Source organism: Pterocles gutturalis, unplaced genomic scaffold (genome assembly GCF_000699245.1).
Source record: "Pterocles gutturalis isolate BGI_N339 unplaced genomic scaffold, ASM69924v1 scaffold7006, whole genome shotgun sequence".
NCBI classification, from domain to species: Eukaryota; Metazoa; Chordata; class Aves; order Pterocliformes; family Pteroclidae; genus Pterocles; species Pterocles gutturalis.
In genome coordinates, this window is record NW_010102913.1 from 65,319 (window position 1) to 88,205 (window position 22,887).

General features: G+C 45.5%; 1 protein-coding gene across 1 annotated transcript in view; it reads left to right on the plus strand.

Annotated features, from left to right (window-relative positions):
* The window catches only part of LOC104471220 (forkhead box protein P1-like), a gene marked incomplete at its 3' end in the record, with an annotated part of 54,278 nt that extends 32,362 nt beyond the window's left edge, over positions 1–21,916 (plus strand). Inside the window, exon 2 of the mRNA XM_010086477.1 lies at positions 21,800–21,916. Coding sequence (XP_010084779.1) covers positions 21,800–21,916 — 117 coding nt within the window. The remainder of the gene's footprint in view (positions 1–21,799) is intronic.
* Between the last annotated feature and the right edge of the window lie 971 nt (positions 21,917–22,887).

Consider the following 22,887-nt stretch of genomic DNA (forward strand, 5'->3'; position numbering starts at 1 on the left):
CCCGCTGCTCTGTGCCCGGCGCTGCCTGTGGGAGCCCAGGCAGGGACAGGCAGGGGTGGGTTCTACTGACACCGGTCTGCGGGAAGAGGGACAGGGACAGAGGGTGTCCTGATGCGTTCCCAGGAGTCATTAGAGGGTTGCATTAGCTCACCACTTAGCTCCGTCTCTGCGCTGTCAATGAGCCTGCACAAGCAGATTGCTACGCTTACATTAAAACCACGGCGGTGGAAATGAGTCTTTCCAAAGACTCTTCCAAAGATCTGCCCGTTTGGATCTGACTGCAGGATCAGGGCTCTCATCTGGACTCGCAGCAGTAAAATGAAACGCTCTGTTTCTCATTTCTGGATCCTGAACTTACTCAGCTCCGCGTTTCGCAGTGAATCTTTCGTCCTCAGGAAAACTCATCTTTAAGTTAGAAAAAATTTAAACAGAGGGTCCTTTGAAACACTCGCCCTAGAAATTATTCCAGGGAGTCTCACCTTTAAGATAAATGATTCATACCGTCCTATAGGTGTACGTATATGTGTGTGTCTGCATTGCTGTTTATTGTGCTGTGCTGGTCTGGCTTGGAAGATGTAACATCTGAAGTCCAGAGAAGCAGCGACTGGAGAAAGAAAGATCTTTCCAACAAAGACCAAACATTTGTCTGTTATCTCTATGGCTGTTTTAGCAATTCTTGATATTTGCAGAACCATGCAGATCGCCACGTGGATAAAATAGAACAACAAAATATTTATTTTTCATCTTTGTTGAATGCTGAATGTTTTGTGCATGTTTATGAGGGTTAAACATTAATAGCAGATGTTGTTAATGAATAGAAGGCTGGAGCCAGCTTCTGAGACCTTTTAGTTAGTACATGAATTTTCTGGTTGATGACAATACTTGTAACATGCCTAATTATGAAGTAGTGTTCTAATCAAGCCTTGAATAACTGAAGAATTTCCCCTCCTTTTTTGCGGTTATTTCAGTGGCATACACACAGATCGCTTCAGTGCCTGGGCTTATTCTTAGTGATTTTTCTTTTCTTAGAACATTCATTGAGGTTTTTTCCCCCAAGAAGCACATTTATTTACGCCGAATGTCAGCACAGGAACACGCACGCACGTGCACCGACAGCTATGCGTGCGCGGCGCCTGTGTCCTCCCCATCCCGTCCCCACCAGCAGCTGAACTGGTGCCAGCCTCTGAAGTTGTTGTCCCAGTTTGTCACACTTCCAGGTGAAGTACGTGAAAGTGATTATAGGTAATAAATATCTTTTTTTTTAACTTATTGCAGAGGCAGTTTTTCCCCTGTTAATGAGGGTAATTTGACTTGGTTGAAGGATTGCAGTTCTTAAGAATTAATGCAGCAATCCAATTCAAAGATTTAAAGAGATCTAAGATTTTTCACAGGTCGTGTGCTAGTGAATGTGCTCCTATCACATAGCAGCTAATGGACTTGAACAACAGTCTGTCATTTACTGTTACCTCAGTGTATAGCAGCTTTGCCCTTGATAGCAAGTATACTTTCCCAGCAGTGCAGGTTATTTCGTAGTGCTGTATATTTGTAACACTTTTAAGAGACAGTATCCTATTTCTAACAGCCCTAATTACTGGATAAAGCGAGGTTACCTTTCTGACTTTCTTAATTATGTGTTTGGATCCTAATCTACGTGAGCCTAAAGTATTTTATGCTCTAATAGCTGACTCCTCTTTTTTTTTTTTTTCTGATTTGTCTCTGTGTACATACATATAAAAATAATTTCTATATTGCATTCTCCCTGTATCAGTGCACAAAGGTTAATTACATAAATATGGAAGTGTTAGGTGCTAGTCTCCATAAGGTCCCACTATTTTTAGGAATGCATTATTACCTTTTAACAGTGTTTTGTAATGACTTATTTGTAAATGCTGTTGGAAATGCTCTAATTTCTTGATCCTATTATGTTCCTGGATATTAAAAATCCTATTTTAAGGTAATTAGAAGGATTCTCTTCTATTTAAATGTGTGTTCTCTAGACAGTGTCACTCTATACTCTGCACACAAGAACCTTTGTTCCTTAATTAGAAAAAGGACTAGAGCTCATTAATTGTGGGTACAAAGTGATGTCTGCTCAAATGGAGAAGCAATAATACCGTTTAAATAATGATTGATCCTACGTTTTAAGTCTTATACTATTTCATACTGATAGTGATAAATAAGCAACATATAGTGCAGGTGCCAAAGCATTGTGTTCAGATTTTTATTGAAAGATCTCTTTTTGCAAGGATAAACCTCTGCTGGGCACAATAAATAAAGGATGGATGGTACATACACAGCGCCTGCCTTTTAGAAAAGTCGGCGTTCGTCAACAGTCGCACCATAGTGATAGCTGAGATACTGGAGTTAACTCCACCCCGTACTTTAGAAAATGAAATAATTGTGGTAGCTGTGCAGTCAAAAGCAGTTTGGATCTTGGCCTTACAGAGCTATTATTGTGATGAAAAGAATATTTTAATTACTGTTCGCAAACAGGATGAGTTATAAATGTTTGAGTATTTTGCAGAGTGTTATTCTGGAGGATGGAGACAAGTGTACTTAGTCCTCTGAATTTTACCATCTCCCTGCCATCCCCTTGGGGAGAAGAAGGACACAGTTTGGGAAGTTAAACCCAGCACCCTTTTCCAAACGTCTTGGGCTTATATGATGGCCACAGAGAAGGGGTGGTCGGAGATGTGCACCATGCGTTGCCCAAAGGCAGGATGAGCTCCCAGCAAAGGCTGTCCCCAAAAATCAGGAGCATGTTGGTGCTGATCTTGGGGGTCCTGCTGCCAGGGTGGGATGCTGTGGTAGTGTCTCTGTGGGTTTGGAGTTTGGGTCTTCTGTCATCTGAAGCCTTCCAAAAGTCAGGGCTGGGGAGGGGACCTTGTTGGGATGTGCATTGCTGGTTGGGGTGTGCTCACCATCTCCTTCACAAGCCCAGTGGTGCTTGGTCCTCTCCATGCCCCACCTTGCCCCAAACACTTGAGAAAGAGAAAGCCAGTCTGATTTCTCTAACTGGAATGAAAATCCGCGTTAACAAGGCAAAGCATTTGCTACGATGAAGAATAGGAAAGTTGGAAGAGGGAGTCATTGTTTTTCCTGCAGTTTCACGAATCAAAATGGTGAATGCTGGAACAGGGTATATGTTTCACTCAAAGTGTATCGGTACTTGAAAGAACCCCTGAAAATGGGGTTTTTCTTAGTATCCTTCTCTGCTGTATTCGTCTTGGTGGGAAAGAAAAATAGTTTTTAAAGGATAAAAAACCTGTTCTTCAATTGACTATGCAAAAATCTTATTGCAGTATTTATTCCAAGCCTGCACACATAATGTTCAGTCAAGGAGAAAACAGCAAAAAACAGTTGTTGATGGACTTAGCAGAGAACTGGATTAAATAAGCATTAGTCTACTGAAGCTGATTACAGGAATATGAAAATGCAATATCTTAATGGTACATATTTTCATGTGGCAGCTCAGTTGCCTTTCATTTTGCAGCTAATATGTCTATTCTTATGAGTCATTTACTTCTTTAATTACCTTTTGCAGGCAAGGCACCATGGTATATTAATGTGAATGATTTTTACTGCCAGTTTATCATACAATGCCCCAGAAGTTGAAAGGCGTAATTGACTTGGAAGAGCAGCTCATGAAGGAAACAATATTTAGTTGACAGTTTTCCTTGTACTCTCTGTTGACGTTTATGAGTTTACACTATGCTAAAGGAGTAATAAACACAATTTTCTTCCAATAACAGGAAAGAGTCGCTTTTAAAATACATTTGTGGAAAACAGATTCGTTCATTTCTTGAATAATATAAAATAATGTGTTTCCAGTTATGAGATGTATATAAGATTGCCAATTGAATTAAACCTCGGAAGGTGCATTTATAACCTGCCTTAGAGTGTTAAAAGATATTAGAGTGCATATGAATTGAATCAATTTAATGAATATTTAAATTATACACAGATTTGGATAAATCATATTCAGATCTGCATGTTAGATTATCTGGCGGCCTTCTCTTGCTGTCAAGTGCAAAAGTTTGAAGTGGGAATTTGAGGGACAGAGGCTGTTTCTGGAGATGGAAGAACACTCATCAGAAAGCTCTTGATAAATTCTGATTGGAGGATTATTGCAGAAACTTTCTATAACTTTTCCTGAAGCCGCAGGCTTGAGGAAGGTTTAAAATCAGCTTTACCATCCGTCAAAGTCCATTTTCTTCTGGAATGCTACTTTTATTGAAATGACCTTGTCAAATCGCAAATTCTTTTTTTCAAGCATCTCCAGGCCCGTGCGCAGGTATGATTAATCATCCCATCCCGCTTTAATTAATTTAAAGGCGCCCATGCCCAGGGCGGGAGCGGGAAGCCGGCTGCCGAGGCGAACGCTTCCCCGCTCGGCTTGCAGAGAGTTAAACTTTTCACAGTTTTCCCCGATTGTTTGCAGTTCAACCCTCTGCAACATAATGAAAGTTTTTTAGCCATCTGTTGTTAAGCTGGCGGTGAGCAAGGCCAGTATATCCAAACAAAGTGCTGGCCTGCTGTAAACTGAACCTGTCAGTTGAGCATAGCTGGGCTGACCTCCCCAGGCACGGGGCGCCCGCCGTACCAGGCACCGGCTGCCTGCTCGCCTTCCCGGGGAACTACTTGGGGGGACCATGTTTACTTTTTCCACTTAGCGTTCCTCCCACAGGCTTGAACTAGTTTATACTAAATCTTTAAATTGACACTGTTGGTTTTTTTTTTTTTTTCTATTCTGAACTTTTTCTTTTTTTTCTTTAATCTCTTTTGGGTGGTACTTGAAAAAATCTATTCAAACCCCATGGTTGTGGGAATTTGAGCTTTTTGGAGGTGATGTGGGGGGACATGGGACAACAACTTGGTGCCTGTACATGTGCTGGTGAGATTGTCTCTCAACAGAAAGAGGCATGTTCCCAAGTAATCCGGCTTGCTTTCTAGCTCCCATTGTTCCCTTTGTTCTCTATTATTTAAGATCAGTTACTCATTTGCTTCTGAGGATTGGGAATAACAGGCAAGGTGGAGCACAGCAACCAGCCTCTATTGTCTTCCTGCGAACCACGGTTGCCTCCAGAAGCGGCTGGAGCAGCCTTCCTCCTGCTTCTGTGTGCTACTGCCCGGGGGTGTGGTAGTTTCAGCATAAGGTACTAGAGGATTTGAAACTTTCTGAACAGAATTGCAAAGATCAGACTGGAAATGCCCTTTACTTGCAGGGCTGTGGGGTTGGGGCTTGTTTTCCTTTCTCATTGGTACTAAATACACACTAGTTTGGCCTCCCCTCCTCTGCCTAGGTGCATTTGTGCTTTTTCCAGTCTTGGTCCTCAGATTGCCTTCCCTTTTTCCTTCCTACATAAATGCTAATTTATTTATTCCTATTTGTCTGGGAGCTAATACATGTAATTTCCCTGCTGATGCTCACTCATTGCAAGTGATTTTAACGGTTTTATTTTAAGATTGGCAACAAAACTCAAAGCTTCCGTGCCAGGAAAGTGACTATTAGGAATTACCTGTTTTCAGTGTTTGTTTTTTGGACTAGACTTACAGTAAATACCTTACTGCTACTGCCAAAATCACTCTTTCTGCCTACAGTAAATACCTTTCTGCTACTGCTACTGCCAAAATCACTCTTTCTGCTTTGTTTTTTACACTTGTGCTAGACCTGCTCACCGGTCTTTGGCTGTTTTCAAGTGTGTTTTACATACCTCACGATTCTTGGAAAGCAAGCCTGATTCTCGGTGACCCCAAATGCTGCAATTCTCAGTCAGGAGGAGTTTTGCCCTGAGGAAGAGCTGCTGAGTTTGTGCCGTGCATGAAACCAAGCTGCGCCTTTGAAAAAGCACATCGCAGCCAGTCCGTATCTTCACAGTGTGTAGCAAATGTCCTGGAAGCTCTGGAAAAGCAGTAAAAGTGGTTAAAAGTCATACTTTGCCTTTCCAGAAGACCCCACCAAGGACCTGTGCTGGTCCTGGAGTGCCCAGGTGAGGGGATGCAGGGATGCAGCAGGGAAGGTGTTTCAGGTTACGTCCCATGCCATGTGTTTTAGGGGCAAAAGGAGTGTGACCCTGGTGAAAACCACTCAATTTTAAATTAAAATGACTGCTCTTTACTTGGAAACCCCATCCAGCTCTAATCTGTTTGTAAGGTGGCTGACACATAAAGTGCTTTTTGTTTTAAGGTAGAGGGAAATGCATTCAGGATAGAGTTTCTGGTGTAAATGTCAGGTGCAACGCAAGGCACGCTCACTCAAAAAGTCAAGCAGATAACCTTGGCATTTAGGGACATTGCCTTGTATAAAATGAAATTGTATTTTGTTTTTAAAAAGGAGGACTACATTAAGAGGTCACCTATTAGCTGTGTTTTTGCTAGCTGTCTGAAACTCAGCTCTACTGTCTATTAAAGTCAAACCACTATGTAAACATTCCTCTGTTGTTCCTGGTCTCTACAGTGGCCAAGGGGATCGGGTTTCACCTGCCTGCACATCTTCAAGCAATTAAAGCAATTAGCTTGAAGCCATTTCACATTCAAGGTCTACTGTGACATTCAAGTCCAGAAGAAGTCTAGGGGAAAAGAAAAAAAGACTATAGAAGGGCCACCGTGCGACACATGCGCAGAAATAACCTGTGAGGGGGATTTTGGACTTCCAAATCCGACTGCAGCAGGCATGCAAAGTCGCTGCTGCGAAAGGGAAAAGATAAAGAGAAAGCACCTAATGATCCTTTAAATTATACTCAAGTTTTACCATTTTTGCACTGGGAAGGGAGGAGGGGGAGAACAGAATAGCAACATGATTTGGAATATTTGTGTGAAATAATACGGTGTTGGTCTTATTTACTGATGTTTCTGCTGGCATGGAGATCATATTTTTCTTCTCATTTAGGTGGGGATTTATATTTGGTGTTTACATTGTAAAACTGCCCTATTCTGGCTCATGTATCCGTTACAATGACATTCAGCGTTTGAGTTTAGTGATTCCAGCAGTAAGTCTTGAAAGCTGCTATTTTTTAAAAGGTTGGAGCAGATTAGTGGTGACCTTAAAAGATTAAACTAGTACAGTTTAAAGATAAATAATCAGCCTTTAGCACATTAGATAGCTACATAAGCATGACAGAAGGTGACTTTCTTACAACAGTTTCAGAATCCAGGAGGCATTTTTACATTTGTAACTTGACTAAGGCAGGGAAAGGTGTTTTGCAGAAAGGGAGACAGAAACTGATTGCAACACTTCAAATTGGTTGATGCAGTTTTAAATCCACAGTTTTCCTGTTGGTTTTATTATGCAGAAGAGGCTAATTTTAAAAGCTATGCCTGCTGCAAAAGAAGATCTTGCTTTGCTGTCCCGGAGGGTGTGCTTAATCAGAAATAACCGCAGGCTAAATTATAATGTGGAATCCTGCTGCCCTTTAACCTAACACTGCTGCTCATTCGGTGTTTGTTAACAAACAGCTCTAAGTACAAAATTGTTTGAGAATTACTTTTTCATTATATTTGCTGACTTCAATTAGAATAAGAAGCTTATTTGGGGAAGAAAAATTAAAAATGTATGAGTTTCTAGAGAAAGTTTCAGCAATTGTTTCCCAGCAAGGGCCGTCTTTGGTACGTATCTGCGGACTCCATGGCACATGTAATTCAATTTAAATAAAATTATCTTCTGAACTAATATTTCTGCGCTGGTGGGAGAAGCAAGCAGAGCTCAAGAGCATCCCGAGACTCAGCCCTTTGAAAGACACACAGGCTAAAATAGTGGCGGGGGCTGAGGCCAGGACCCCTCTTGCACTGGGGAGGGGGGGATGCGATTCCCCTCTTCCCTAACGAAGAGGCACAGATTCCCCATCCCTGGGGTGTTTCGGAGGGCTGGGCTAGACACAAGTGGCACAGTGTCCTATTTTTATTTCACTTTGAATAACACGTAATTGAAACGTACAGTTGGCAAATTAATTGGTGAGTGGAAGGTAAGAACTGCTGAGTTAGTAGAAGACGGCACAAGCCCTCCTCTTTTTTTCCCCTTAAGTTTACATGCTGGAGTGGAAACGCTGTGGTACTCAGAAAGGAGGTGATGCCTCTGTAAAGCAGATCTTTCCAATTTTTTTTTTCCCCTAGCTTAGTCTTCTGTTTCTATGATCTGCCTTTTGAACTGTTTTTGTGGCTGATCAGTTCCACCTAATATGTCTCTTGATTTCTGCTATTGTAATACTCAGACGACATGCTGTTCTCTTCATTTTTATAAGCTTTAGATGCTCCTGCCTGTCATACTCTGGCGGTTTATCTTCAGCGTCTGGATTTGCTTTCAGACTTGCATGTCTATCAAGCTGCTGTTGCTTTGAATGTGAGATCAAAAGAAGATGAATTCCAGTAAAAAATTTCCTTGTATGAAGAAAAGATTGGGGGCCTATGTAAACATCCCACTGACAGCTCCCAATGAGTTATTTTAGCAGAGCATTAGCACCCAGAATGACAGACAGTCCAAGACTACATGCTAAATAACAAATCAGTCCCTTCAGCAGCAGCAGCAGCACGTTGCCACAACAGCAATACATTTTCTAAAGGAATCCTGTTCCTCTTTTTTTATTGAATATGGCTGTTCGACTGCTCATCTCTTCACGAGCTGCCTTCGAGTGCCAGCTCCAGTTTAGTTTTTCTTGACAATATCTGTGTCATGTCACCAATATGACAGAAGACAGGGCTTTGATAATTGGGTGGGGAGACGGTTAGTTAGTCATCTCGAGTTAAATAGGTAGTTTGTTTTAGGGAAGGGAAGGAGACGACGACGAAGGGAAAGCATCTGCCTGAATGCTAAAGACACACTGTCGCAGATGCTGGATGCAAGTCCTGCGCCTGAGACAAGTTGCATTTTTTGGGTGGTTGTTTATTTTTCAATTCATGCCGTTAGAGAGAATAGCTCTGAAGCCTGGCCAGCCTCACAAGCCAGTTTTAAGAGCAAGTTACAGCACTGCAGAGGGTAGGAAGGTCAAGCTTGGCTGAATTTACGTGCAGATACGAATTTGCCTAGATGCAGAAGCGAGGTGTGCTTTTAGATGCTGTTTGGTCTAGTTGGGGACATAATTAGTTCTGCATGTTTCTGCTTAGAGATGGGGGGAATTTAATAATGCAGAATCGCTAGGTTTTTACGCTTCGGTGTAGTGCTAAACCCAACTTTGAGATTACCTGCGAGCTCCAGCCGATCTCGCCACTTTGGAAGGCAAGAATTAGGGAAGGAATGCTTTGCGGTTTCTTTGTCATTTAGTAAAAGCAGAGGTTGCTACTGTGGAGGCAGAGACCCGGTGGCTGCCGGCGAAGGGCAGTGCTCCAGCGCCGTCTCCCTCCAGCCTGCGCTCCGGCTGCACGGCACTTCCTGTTTATTCAAACATCTTTTTGCCATTCTTCAGCCCCCGCTTCACAGAAACAGCCAGAAACACATCCCCAGCGCGAAGACGGAAATCTAAAGGCAGACAGTAAGAGCTCACTCTGTTAAACTCTTCATTTTCTCCGCGAGCGCTGAGAGAAAAGGAGCGTGCAGGCGAGGCTGAACTTTTCACTGGCTGCCTCGCGCGGGCAGCTTGGCAGCACAGGAGAGGGGAATCGCTGAGCTTTAAAGCAAAAGAAGCCGGGTCAGGTTGTTTACTGCAGCTTTGACAACGAGGGTGGGTTTTTTGGCGTGGTTTTGGAGAGCCGTGACGAGGACTAAGTCCTCTTTCGGGGTGCCTTGTGACGTCCCTGTCCGTGTGTCACTGTCCCTGCGGCTCCCCCCATGCGGTGGGTTTTCCTCGCGCCTGGACAGTCACTGTCCCTGCGTCTGTCCGCATGCTGCGGCTTCTCCTCGCGCTTGCACAAGTGGCAGGAAAAAAAAAAACCCAAGACAACAAACCCACCCCAAAAAAAGGAAACGTGGCTGTCGTTCTGGGCAGCAAGAGAGAGAGGTGCAAGCCTGCCGAGTTGCTTTTTGTTTTCCTCAAATTGTTTGCATCGTGGCTCTGGCGCTACTTGCAAACCAGCCTCGCTAATATTTGTACCAATTTCATGCTAATAAAAATCGGGCTGCTGAGACAAGCATGGCTATTATCTCATTCATATTACTATTGTTTAGACCTGTGGTACTACAAAAGGAAAGGGAAAGCGTGCTCACGCCGGGTAATGGTTGTTAACTTCTCACGTGAGGGATTTTCTCCGCAGTTTTTCAGTATTAATGATTGTTGTATGAATGGTCTTCAGGGGTTGTTGGAAGATAGCGTAGATCCTCTGGGTAATCCGTGTTGCAACACGTTTGCTGGATTTTTCCCTGTCTGTTCAAGTGACTTAAAAAACTACTTGATATTTCTCGGTTGTTTCTCCCCGCCGCAAAAGTCCACTGCAATAGCAGGTAACTTTTTTTTTTGGTAAGCGTTCGTGGTGCTCATATAGTGTGAAACACAAGAGAAAATGGAAAATATGCTGCCTGCCCTATGGAGAAAACCCATCTTCCTCGAGGCTTTTCCTGCCTCTCTGAGATCCAAATAGACTTTAAAATTTTAAACTGTAACCCCCCATCTTCCTAGGAAAGAGCGAGCGAGAGAGAGAAATCAAGCTGTGTGTTCAGCCAAACCACAAGTACAACAAACATATTTTTAAAATATATTGCTAGTCTGGCTTTTTAATGTTCAGAAGTTGTTCTACTTTGCAGAAAAAAAAAATGGTGTTTGCAACTGCCTTAAGGACAATTTGTTTAACAGTAGGAGTAATTGCATGGGGAAAATGGAAAGTTATTTACTCAGATGTTAGTGTAGGTGTGGGGCAGAAAACTCACTGTGGGAACAGTGGGCTGCTTTTCTTGGTATCTTAGTCTATTTGATGACCATCAAATTTCCCAGCTCACTGGTTTTGTTTTTTCTGGATGGCATGTTTGATTATTTATCAGAAGGGAAAGGGAGTAGCTGAAGCAAATAAACATGTGACCGAGCTGTGTTTTGTTTTCCACTCAGAAGGCCGTGCCCTTTAACAGATATACAGAAAATAATAAACGTATTGTTTTATGATAAAAGGAAATTATGTGTATCATTTTCTTTCGCGAGGCCATTAACCCCTTGTGTGCAGCGGTCTCCGCCTTCTGGCAGCTTATTGGGTTTGCAGCTGGGAATTAAAGGCACTTAAAACCCCCTCTCGTGTGGAACATTTCCATGGATTACTGCTTCACCCCTTTGGATTTGCTGGATTTATTACGTAGTCATTGCAGCCTCAGCACAGCCCTGGTCCTCTCCTCAGTCCTGCTTAGGATACAACCAACTACATGAGAGGCACTTTGAATTTGTAGAAGGGTGCTGACTTCTGAAGAAAACCTTGGAGAGTGCTGCCGGGATCTTTTTGCTGCCGATATTGGTGTCTCTGCGGCATGAGGGGTTGCAGCTGTATTTGGTCTGTTACAGACAGTGTCAAGTTATGTGATTCTTTTTTAAATGCCAGGTGTCTAGCATGTTGTGTGTAGTATTTCCTTTGTAATACCAGTTTAGGACAATGCTCATTATCTTCCCTTAAAAAAAAAAAAACCAAAAAACAACTATAAACTAAATCACTGTCAGGAAGTAAAATACAGGTTTGCCTCATCTCTGGGAAGCATGTTGCATGCTTTAGCTGCTTTTATGGGATTAAAAGAAACAAGTTAAGACTGTCATGCACATGAAAGGAAACGGAGATGTGGTTTGTTTCACATTGTGCAGGTAGGTATAAATTTAGTAGACTGACTTGCTTTCAAAATCTCTCTTTGTCTCCCCGAATCGCATGTCAGTTCCAGCGCGTTGATGGGCTCTGCGGTCCGTAATAGTGCCTGACTGCTGCTGCCCCGCAGGTGCCCTATCGGCAGGAGGGTCCTCCTCCTCCTCGGGGATGTAGGTTCCCTCCACGGAATGGCTTCAGATCAAAAAAAAGGAAAATTTGCCTGACATCTTGAAGTTGCATTCAAGTATGGGGGTCCAGGGAGGAGGAGGTGGATGCTTCGCCTGCCAGAGGGTCCGTGCTCGCTGGGGACCCCAAATGCGTGGCAGGGACTGAAGCTGCATGTTTAGTTTTGAGGGAGGAAAAAATGGCAGTCAAAATACCAGGGAGAGGAAGGGCCGACGAAATAAGGACCTGAAACTTAAATGTGATGCGAAGAAAGAGGAAATGGGCGGCTTAGGGCCAGGTGATGTGGGCAGGGGCTGGGCAGGCGGACGTGGGCAGCCACCCTGTGCCTGGCAGCACCCCGAGGGTCTTGGGATGGGCTGGGGGGCAGGGGGGTTGGGGACAGGGTACCCGGGAAGGCAGAGAGGCAGGTGCATCCCGTCAGACACAGGGTCTCTCCAGCCCTGGCTGGTCCTTGGGCAGAAGGTTGTGAAGGACAGTTAGAGGACCTGTCCATGGGGAAAGTTTTCTCCTGGCCTCCAGCAATTAAAGGTTGGTTCATGCCCTGAAGTATAAACATTTGTACCCTGATTTATATTTTTATCTTTCCAAAGGTAGCTGTAAATGCCCTCATTACAATCTGTGCACGTGTCTAATCCTTTCTTTGCATCCTCCCCATCCTTTTGACACTGGTGTTATCTTATGACAGTAAGTTCCAGAGAGTAATTATGAGTTCTGTATTAAGAAAGAAGGAAAAAAAAAAAATCCCTGTATCTGTTTTTTTGTTGTTGGTGGTTGTTGTTGCTTTCTCACTTCCTTCGATGTCCTTTTTCTCTTGCATTATGAGAAATGGCAAATACTGCCAGATGTACCTTCTCAGGCCGAGTCACAATTTGTGTACTTTTATCATCTCCCCTCTTACTCATCTCTTGCTAAACTAAACACTCCCACCCTTATCAGTCTTTCCTTGTATCTGCCGAGGACTCTAATCATTTTTGTCACCTCCATGTGAACCTTGCCTATTTTTGCTTTACCAGAATCTTTTAAAATTAAGATTTTTAGAAGTTATTCTAAATGAGGTTGTGGCATAGACTTGAAGTGCAGAGATGTGATTTGCAGCATTAGTTTCCTGTGTTTTGGGATGTCCGATGTTTTGCTTCCTTCATTCATCCAACAGCAGCGAGTGGCTGGTGCTGCATGGTGAGATGTCCACGGTCAGGGACTTTATTTCATGGGTCTCTGAGTGCAAGTTTGTTATACAGTGTTTTGGAAAACAAGCTTAAAATATGTTCCCTGTTTTGTTGACCACACAGGGAAGCGCGCAAGCAGCTGTATGCAATATAGTATTTATGTTGTAGCAACAAAAAGGCCCTCTTCCTTCTCCCCTCCCCACCTTAACCTTACTCTTCTCTATTAAAAAATATGAGAACTTCCCGTGCTTTTGACATCCAAGAAAAACGCGACTCAGCAGTGAATAGTTCTCCAAATATTCAAAGGTCTGGTTCACTTTTGGATAAACACAGTAGTTCAGAATCTGATCTCGAGCCTACAGAAACGAGCTGGAAATCCCATAAGATTTTTTTTCATCACTCAGACATAGTTCAGTTCTGGTTCAGTATGCACAGGGAGCCAAGATTTGTATCCTTTCTCATTTTACCAGGATGTGTTGGCCCATCCCTCCTTTTTTGCTGGTACAGACCGCTACATGCTGTGAATCTTGACATGCCAAAATAAAGAGAGCCATTTTTAATGTTTGGGAACTTTTTGCCAGATGCTTTTTAAATGGCTTTGATGAGTCTTGACTGTGACTCTTAAAAGAGGAGACAGAAGGTGTTTTTACAGTGTAACCGCCTGAGGATTTCGTTTGTGCCTCAGGAATGGGATTTTTGTAGCCGTTGTCACTATTGTGGCTGGTTCGGGGCTCGCAGGTTTCTGGGGTTTGCCGAGCGTGACCTCTTCTTACTCTGCTGCCTCCTGCCATCCCGCTTGCCTCTCTGCATATTTGAGGAAAATCCCTCAACTGCCTTTTCCCCCAGGTTGATGGAATTAAGTAATAAATTGCAAAATGAAAATCAAGTGTCTGGAGGCAAACCCCTGTTGTCCCCCTGCGTGGGGCTGGGCCCCCGCTGCTGTGGAGCTGGGGTCCCAGGCAGGGACCTTGCCAGGGCTGCGGGGTGGCAGGGCAGGAGCATCAGTCTGCCGTCCTCCTGCCAGCAGAGGTAACCTCAGCACCCATGAGGATGAAGCGTGGCAGCGCTGGGACACAGGCAACTCCACCCTGTGGGTTTGGAAGAAAGGGTTTCTGTTTCCAGTGCCTTTTTGTGGAGGGTATCTCCTCAACTGATAGCCAGGATCTATTCCAGAGGAAAGAAACTAAGCCTGCTGGAAGAAAAATAAAGACTCCTCTTCTTTCCTTATGACTGAACTATTCTAGGAGATGCTTCAGCGGTAGGCTTGTTGCCAGCTCCCTTGCTCCAAGCCTGCCCCCGTCACATCGGGGACAGGATGTGAGCCGGGGTTTGTACATGTGGACCTCCAGGTCCCTTCTCTTTTTCCAGCATGGGAATCACCCATTAGTCACTTGGCTAGATCCGTTTGCTGTGTCTAAGCAGAGCCTCCAGGGTCAGCTGATCATTTTATTCAAGTAAAGGATTCCTGTTGAAGCTCTCCTCTTTGACAGGCTGGCTGGTGGCCACTTGGATGGAGCCAGCCTCGCAGAGGAGCTGCAGCTGCGCGAGGGGCTGGGTACAGGCAACCAGCAGCATCTCCCCGGCTCACAGCATCCCTCTGCTGCACCTCTGGAGTGGAGTTAGGGACAGGGTACATGGAGGAGGATTATTTTATGAAACAAGAAGAGAGAAGATGAGATGAGAGTGAGGGTGATTGGAATCCAAAGCTGGTGAGGAAGCTGAACAGCAGGGCTACTTCACCAGGTTACGTCGGATCCGTGTTGTGTCCCATAGCAGAGTCCCGTGTCCTGCCTGTAATTAAGCCATGCCAGAGCAGCGTTGGGGCTCTTGGCCTTGGCTCGTTTTGGTGTGTGGGTCAGGATGGTGGGAACGGGGAGGGAACACATAGCAGTTCGTTTCCCAGTTCTGGAGGAAGATGAAAGAGCTGGGTACGAATGTCAGAGGGAATAAGTGCTGCAAGAACATCTGCTTCTCTTTTTTGTATCATCTACATTTTATTCCTCCTCTTCATTTTGGTTCCTTTCCTATTCTCTCTAGTTGGTTCTTCTCACCTCCCCCTGTTCTGTTCCTCCCAGAGGAACAGCACTACCCACTGCTGTTGCTTTGCACTATTTTTTTTTTCCCCTTTTTGCATACTGCTCCACTCCTCGCCGTTTTCCACACGTCGTGTGGCTCCTCAGCCTGTCGGAGGAGAGCTGCAGCAGGGCGCACTCCCCTCCAACGTGTCTGCCTCCTACCACCGCTCCTCTACATCTGCTGCTCCAGGAGAAGAGGGTGTCGCAGGAGAGGAGATAGCGGAGGCAGGAGTGGGAGAGACATGAAGCAGCTCTGAAGCTCGGGTGCATCCGGGCTTGTGAGCTGCATCTTGCCGCTCTGCTGGGAGCAGCTGTGGAGTAGAGCAGGGTGTGAGGACAGATGGGAGCTGAGAAAGAAGAGAAATTGCTGGCTGAGTCTGAATCCTCCCTTCGTCCCACCCAGGAGAAACAAAGGTACTTGTCTTGTGAAACTAAATGGAAGCTCAAAACCCTTCTGAGAGGTGGGCTCTCTGCTGGGAGAGGCTCCTTGAGCTGCTGCCCAGGCATCCCTCAGTGCCTAAAGCCATTATGAAACTTGGGGGGAAAATAGATGGTGGGAGAACTGCATGTCTGATGCTGCAAAGTCATGCTTTGCCTCAAACACAGCAGGGAAAGCTTAGCAGCAATCTTAGCTGTGTAAGAATCTGGCTGTCTGTCATTGCTCAGAGGTCAGCCCAGAAGGTCCAACTTCTGGAGTCTGGGACTGGGGTAGTATTATGTTTTCTCTGAGGGTAGATTTTGCCCTTAAAATTTCTTCTGCCTCATCTCTCTCTGCTTGCTGTGTTGTCTTTTGCTTTTAATGACCATAACTGAAATAACGGGCAGATGATGATGTTGACTGGTGAGTAACTTCCCAGATTTACTGCTTGGACACCTCACATGGCTGTGGGACCATCTCTGAATTCTGGGAACACTTCCTTCCTCCTTTCTCAAGTTGCTTTCCTGATAGACAGCTTTGTCCACCTTCAAAGGCCCAAAATCCTTAGGATTCTGTAATAACACAGGGGATTTTGTTTTGTACCCTTCTTGCAGAGTTTTATGTGCATGCTTCTCCGTTTTGGAGGCGGCCAATTACTGCACAACTGCCCTGGGAATTGGCAGTTGGATAGGACACTGGTTTCTTTTTCATCCTCATCTCTGTTGCTCATCTCCCCACCCTCCAACATACATGTCTTTCCATACAACCTGCAGTTCCCTGGATCTGTCTTTCCATACCTGATAAACCTCAGGTGCAGAAACAAGCTTCTCCTGGTGTTAGAATCAGGCCCATTATAGCTGTAGGTCTTCATATTTCATTAATAGCTGATTGATATTAATATTGGTTTGAGCAGATGGGCGGGGAGGAGCTTGAGCTCTTTCTCATCAGTAGAAATAGGCTGATGGAAAAACAGTTGGAGAGTCACTGCCTGGTTGTACTGGCTGCAGCGGTGGAACAAGTTAGCAAGAGGCTCCATAGGACTGGATCCTGTTACTGTTTTCCTTATGTACTAACACTGTAAGCAAGTATATGGGATTTAAGCAGCATTTCTATTTTTGAAGTTCTACCCTCTTTTTCCAGTGCATTTCTCTTCCCCAGCCCCCTTCCCAGATTGGCAGTTTCTACCAGCTGTGTGAAGTCAGAGGCAGGGCTGACTTTTCACCCTTCGAGCAGAACTTGACTGAAGAGGATGGTGAAACTGAAAGATTGAGCCGCTTGCGTGAAAATGCCAAATTACAACAGTAACTTGGGTGATAACAGTGCCGGATGTTCTGGGCAAACAGCAGCTGGGCAAACAAGTCACATTCTGTCTATCTTGCAATAAATTGTCTTGGTCATCTCTGATGTGTACTTTTTCCCCTTCCCCCCCAGTGCTTAACTAGTTGAGAAACATTAAGTGGTTGCCACTTCCCTAAGCACAGGGAGAGGGATTTTCGGTGGGGCTTCCCACTTACTCTGTGGCATCTTTGAATGAAACAGAATTGATTCATCTCATACTGAATGTGCTGTTAAAATTTTTCCTGGGTTAGGTGTCACCCAGCGTTGGCTCCCAAATGTCATTCCAAGTTTGTGCAGTGTCTCTAAGGTACAGCATTTCAGTTGCCTTTTTACTGGTCTCCGTTTTACGCCAGAAAATCTCCTTATCTCTGGGTGATTTCCTAATGGATAAGAAAATAGCTTGGGAGTTCATTTACTGTATCTTGCACTTAGACATAGCACTGAGCAGAATCAAGATGACTCAGTTGGTAGTGAGCCTTTTACTGATGTCGTCCTTTCAAATCCCCATTGGTAGCGACCAAAGACTGTGGCACTCAGAAGATGGGCTTGCTAGGGGATGCTTTTCTTCCTCTTCCTTCGGTAGGTGGGAAGATGTCCTATTTCTATTGGGTGCAGAGAGGACAGTTGCTGATGCTGGGTGATGAACTGCTGGAGGCCAGGATTGACATGTGGGTCTGGTTGTCCTAAGCGGCTGTGACCAGGCTTGCAGGCTCTTCAAGCAGCACAGATAGGCAGCACATAACGTGGCTGCTGGTAGGCATGGTCCCAGATATCTGAAGCAGTTCTGTGGTTTCAGGGGCTCTTGGCATCTCTACCTGCCGGTCCCGTGAAGGAGAACTCGGTTGCCTGGATGCACAAACACGAGCTGGTTTACCATGGTCCCTGGTGATTGTTCACTTGCAGAAGTACAAGCACGTGGTGGAGATTTCGGATGTAACTATGGCAGTGGGGAGGAATGTGTGAAAAGAGCTTGGAGATGTCAGAGCACCCGCTCGTGAGGAGAGGGCCACGTTAGCAGAGCTGTTGGCTAGCAGTAAACAGTCCTGGCACCCTTGTTTCAGGACTTGGCAGCAGCAGGAGTTGAACTGAGTCCAGCTTTACTCTCTACTGCCTGTTCAGTAAGTTGAGGACAAGGCAGATGATTAAGGAAATGTGGGGAAACTGCTACAGAAGCTTTTGGAAAGATAAGAGACTTTGGTCTCCATGTCTGACAGTCTGGCACTTCTCACTAGCATTGAATTCACATGCAAATCAAAGGCAACATCTACTCCCACAGGAAGCTTTATTAATGTACAGGCCTGCTTGCGAAGCTCCGTGCTGATGAAGGTTGTGGGACTGACTTCACTCTCAGATTAATTTCCCTGTCTATCGTCGCTTGAGTGCTGTGCAGCATCGGCAGCCTCAGCGGGGCTCCCACGCCGGCATCCAGCGACGGGCTCCACGCGGGAGCAGCTGCTGCGTGGAACCAGAGAAGGGGGTAGAGGTCCGGCGCTTGTCGACTTGGATTAAATGGGATGTGCCGGCGTAATGAGGGCAGATGTCCACCGGGCTTGAACTGACATCAGCAAATTAATTCATGAAAGCACTCCAAATAAGCTTGAAATACTTTGCATATAAGAGGAAAGAGGGCTGGTGCTTCCCATACTGAGCTAGCCATCTTTCTTCTGTGCATCCTGTCATGTGTAAGGAGTACGGATGAGACTTTGAAATGTCAGGGGTAATTCTTGGTCCGGGGTGGGAGGGAGGAAAGACTGAGCAGGGAAGTGTATAAAGGCGAAGGGACTTGGAATCCCTGGGTTCAGCCATACCACCAAGGACGCAGTAGCTACTTGATGCAGATGTTCAGTAAGAACCAAATCTGAGCTATAAACAACCTTCTGCATCTTAAACCCAAGCTCATCTTATGCTCAGCTTTTATTGCTGTCAGTTTTTTATGAGCGGAAGAGCAAAATCTTGAGAGAAGGGACATGGGAAAAGCCATTTCGAGCTGCAGTCCCCCAAGCTGTCAGCTTGCTGCCATCTCCCCCACTCCTGCCCCTCTGTTTCCCCCTTTGCTGTTCCTGTCCATCCTGGATCCTTGCATCCATGATGATCCCTCCAGCCAACTCGTTCTTTGCTCTCATTCTCTTTTAATCCTTTCCTTCCTGCCCTGCTCCACCTTCCCTGGTGGTTCCTCCCTCTCGCCATCACTGGTCCCACCAGGTCTTGGTGCAAGGACACAGAGCAGAGAGGTGGAGTCGTCACCTCAAGTGGAGACCCTGCACGAGGGTGGGTGTCCGGGGATGCGGGTGCTGTGCAGGTGATACTGGAGCAGGGACAGAGCTCTGGCTTCGCTCCATTGGATCCTTGCTGTGGTGATCTTGGCCAGAGGGCAGAGATGTTTGTTGGCATGGGGTCAGCTGTGGTAAGGGTTCCTGGTGGCAGTGGCCACTCTGCCAGGCTGGACGGAGTTTCGTGGCCAGCTCGAGTCGAAAGCAGGCATTTCTTGCACGGCTACTTGTTCTGGGAATCTTCAAAAATTTCTGGCAGCCAATTTTAGTTGTGCAACCTCTCAGCTGCCAGAACGGATAGAATATGATCGTATCACATGAAATACATGCAGGGTCTGCTATAGCAACTGTATTTCAAAGAGAAAACACATATGGTGACTGGTTCTTTTTGGAATAATATCTATAAGTTGATGATGTTTTATTCAAAAAGGCTGTAGCTTGAAAGGTTAGGGATGTTCTGATTGTTTAGTGTATGATTAAAGAAAGGCTTCTGTGGTTTTTTTGGCCTATTGAATCTAATTACTGGGAACTAAAATGATCATTTGATTGCACATTTACCTGGAATTATTCTTCTGCAGAGCCAGTCTTAATAATATATAATAATATGTTGCGCTTGTACTGTATAGCGCTTCTTGTCTGAGCAACTCGGAGTGCTTTACAAGTATTCATTAATTAAATAAGCCACACAACACCCCTGTTAAGTAGGTGAGTATTTGTTGCCCATCCCCTTAAGTCTTGTAGGTTTTATTTCTGCTGCCTCTGCCCACCCTTGAAGATGCTTTAACAGCTAAATAAGCTAATTCAATAAAAATAACATTTTTTTAACCGTACTTAGTGCTTTCTGCATAAAGGTTTCCTTTGTTGCATTGTGTTAATTGGTAGGCTGTAGGGTCTTCTGGTTCTTGCCGCTGAACCGAGGGCGGTTGTGTGTGTGGGAGCACAGATGCGTGGCTGTCCTGGTGTGTGCCCCTGCACGGCAGCAACCCACACCCCTTGTGGGGACATGGACTGTTTTAGGGATGCTGCAGGTGTGCTGAGCTCGGACCAGTTTGAAATGCAAAATCTGATTTGCCCTTCATTGCACCAAGCTCTGTTGGAAATCGCATCCACCCTTAAAGAGTTTTTCTGATCCAGTGGAGACTTGTTACTAAATTGGAAAGGAGGGCTTGTTGCCAGCACGCGGTAAGGTCTCCTCTCCCCACTTGCCCTGGCGTGCTGGCCGGCAGCGGTGATTCTTCAGCCCCCGCGGGCTGCCTGATGTCCCTTCAAAAGTAGAAGGCTGGGTCTAGGCCACCAAATAACAAGGTTTTACTGGGAGGTGGCAGATCCAAGTTTGCAGTCCTTGGTGTCAAACCTTTCCCAGCAGTTTTGAGCTGAGATGAAACACTTAGCAACTTAAAGAAGTGAAACCCGAAGCGTATCTGACTCCTTAATTAAATAAGTATTAATTAAATCACTCAGAGAGCATATACAGTAGGAGTGGGGAAGGCTTTTTCCCTCCTTCCGTGTAGGCATCTTGCAAAGGGACTATTTTTCTTGTTTTACATTAATGAAGTCTTCAGCCTTCCCACTTTTCCACCTACACATGTACTGAACGTCTCCAAGGAGACCAAGAAAGCCCGAGTCCGGCGCTGGTGAATCCTCTGGGAGGAGCAGGCTCTGGTCTCACCCAGCAGAGCCTCAGCTGTGCCACAGCCCATCTTGCAGGGACCAGCCTCTTCCCTGCGGTCCCCTGGCTAGGGGACTGGGAGGGAGCTGGGGTAGGGACTTGCTCCTTGTCCTGCTTTCCCCTGTGTTTCATCTGCTCTTGCTATTCCCCACCTGATGGAGAAATCAGGCCTCATGGAACAGCTGTCTCCAGTGGCCAGGAATGCTTTCCCCTTGCTTTGCACAAACTTTGCAATTATCTGCCACCCTGTGATGCTCTGCTCACGCTCTTGGGATCATGTCCTTTGTGCCTTCATCCCATGAAGCCGCACTGTCCATTTGTTGCTCTACCCCATCCGGCCGAGTCCCTGCTGTTGGTCTTAGTTTTGGGGGGGTGAGATACCATCCCCGCTTTTCGTTGCATCCACTCCAGCTCCTCGCAGCTTCCTCAGCTTCTAGCACAGTACCTCTGGGACTTGGCACATCTCCTCCTGCTGCTGGCTCTCGTCTTCCTCTCGCCATGGCCTTCCAGAAACTTCCTTGACTTTCTCAAGCGCTCAGGAGAGCAGACAGTGATATACGACTGCCCTCTTCTGAAAGCTAGAGCTGACCCCCTGGAGAAGAGGAGCAGGAAAGCCATTAGCACGTGAGCCTGCCTGGTAGCAAGGAGGGTTATGAGCTGCTCCAGGCAGGGACAAAAGCAGGTGAATGGTGCTTGCCCCTGGGAATCCTGCAGTGACTCTCGGCTCCCACCCAGGTGCTGAACTTTGAGCGCTGCTGTTTTTCTCCCTAGTCAAAATAGGAAATCCGTCAGTGGGATATCACCCCACTGCATGACAGTGATGAGTTGTGGGCTTTTGTGGAAGCTGCTGCTTTCCTTGGTGGAGGTGTTTCGGGAGTGGAGCGGTACCCCATGACCAAGGGGTGCCTTGGCCCTATGCCGTGGATGTAGCTCTCCACACCCTGTCTGCTGTAAACTCAATTTTCAAACCTCTTTCCTCGCAGGCTCTCCAGGTGGCACGGCAGCTTCTACTGCAACAGCAGCAGCAGCAGCAGCAGCAGCAACAACAAGTTAGTGGATTAAAGTCTCCGAAGAGGAATGACAAACAGCCAGCCCTTCAGGTAAGGGGAGCCTGTGTGCCTCCGTGAGGGGCTGGGGCTTGTAGCAATTGCGTCTTATCTCAGACCATTGGGATGGGACCTTCAGGAGCTTCGTTGCAATGAAGTCCACAGTGCGGCTGTGGTGTGAGGACTGATGCTAGGTGCTCTTGAAAATCCCACCCACGGCGTATTTACAAATCATGAGCATGTACTTTCATTAGCATCTGGTAGGGTTGGATCGTGACAAAACGGAATAGCTTTTGTTACCGTGTCAGTGTGCATAGGAGATTTGCATTAACATTTCTGTTTGATTGCTGTTCCATTTGTAGTCTGTGTTCACTCAAACCGTTGATTTGCTGTGTCAAGGATATTAGGAAATACTAGGATATCATATCATCAGTGTGTTTTTTCCCCTTTTATCGTCTGCTGATTTATGGACATCTTCAGAAATGAAATCTAAATATTATCAGGCTTTGTGCTGCTATGAATTCAGAAAGCTAAATCCAATACAGCATTCCCAAACAGAAGATATATGCACACATACGCGGCTTTGGGGTACGTTCTACTAGTCTTGTGGGATAAGTCACGGGAGTTAAAGACAAGAAAGATCTATTAGGTCATGTATCACATTTTCCTTTTTATTTTTTTTTGTTTTGTTTTTTGTTGTTATTCTAGTGTTAGAAATCCCAAGTGGTGGTTTTACCGCTCTTATTTTCCTTCGGACACTTTTCCATAACAAAGCACATGCTCAGGAACTTTCCACTTTAATTCCATCCTCTTGCTCCAAGTAATACTACTTGTATAAATACTGAGTCAGTCCCTTGCCTTGCCTCGTGTTCACACTCCTCAAACATCTGAGATACTAACATGTACTTGCCAGTTTTGGCAAATTGTATGTATCTAGTTCTTTATGTATTTCGTAAACTGGCTCTTCTAGACCCTTGACCACTTTGCTGGTTTGCAGCTGGTTATTGCTTTTATTATTGCTCTCT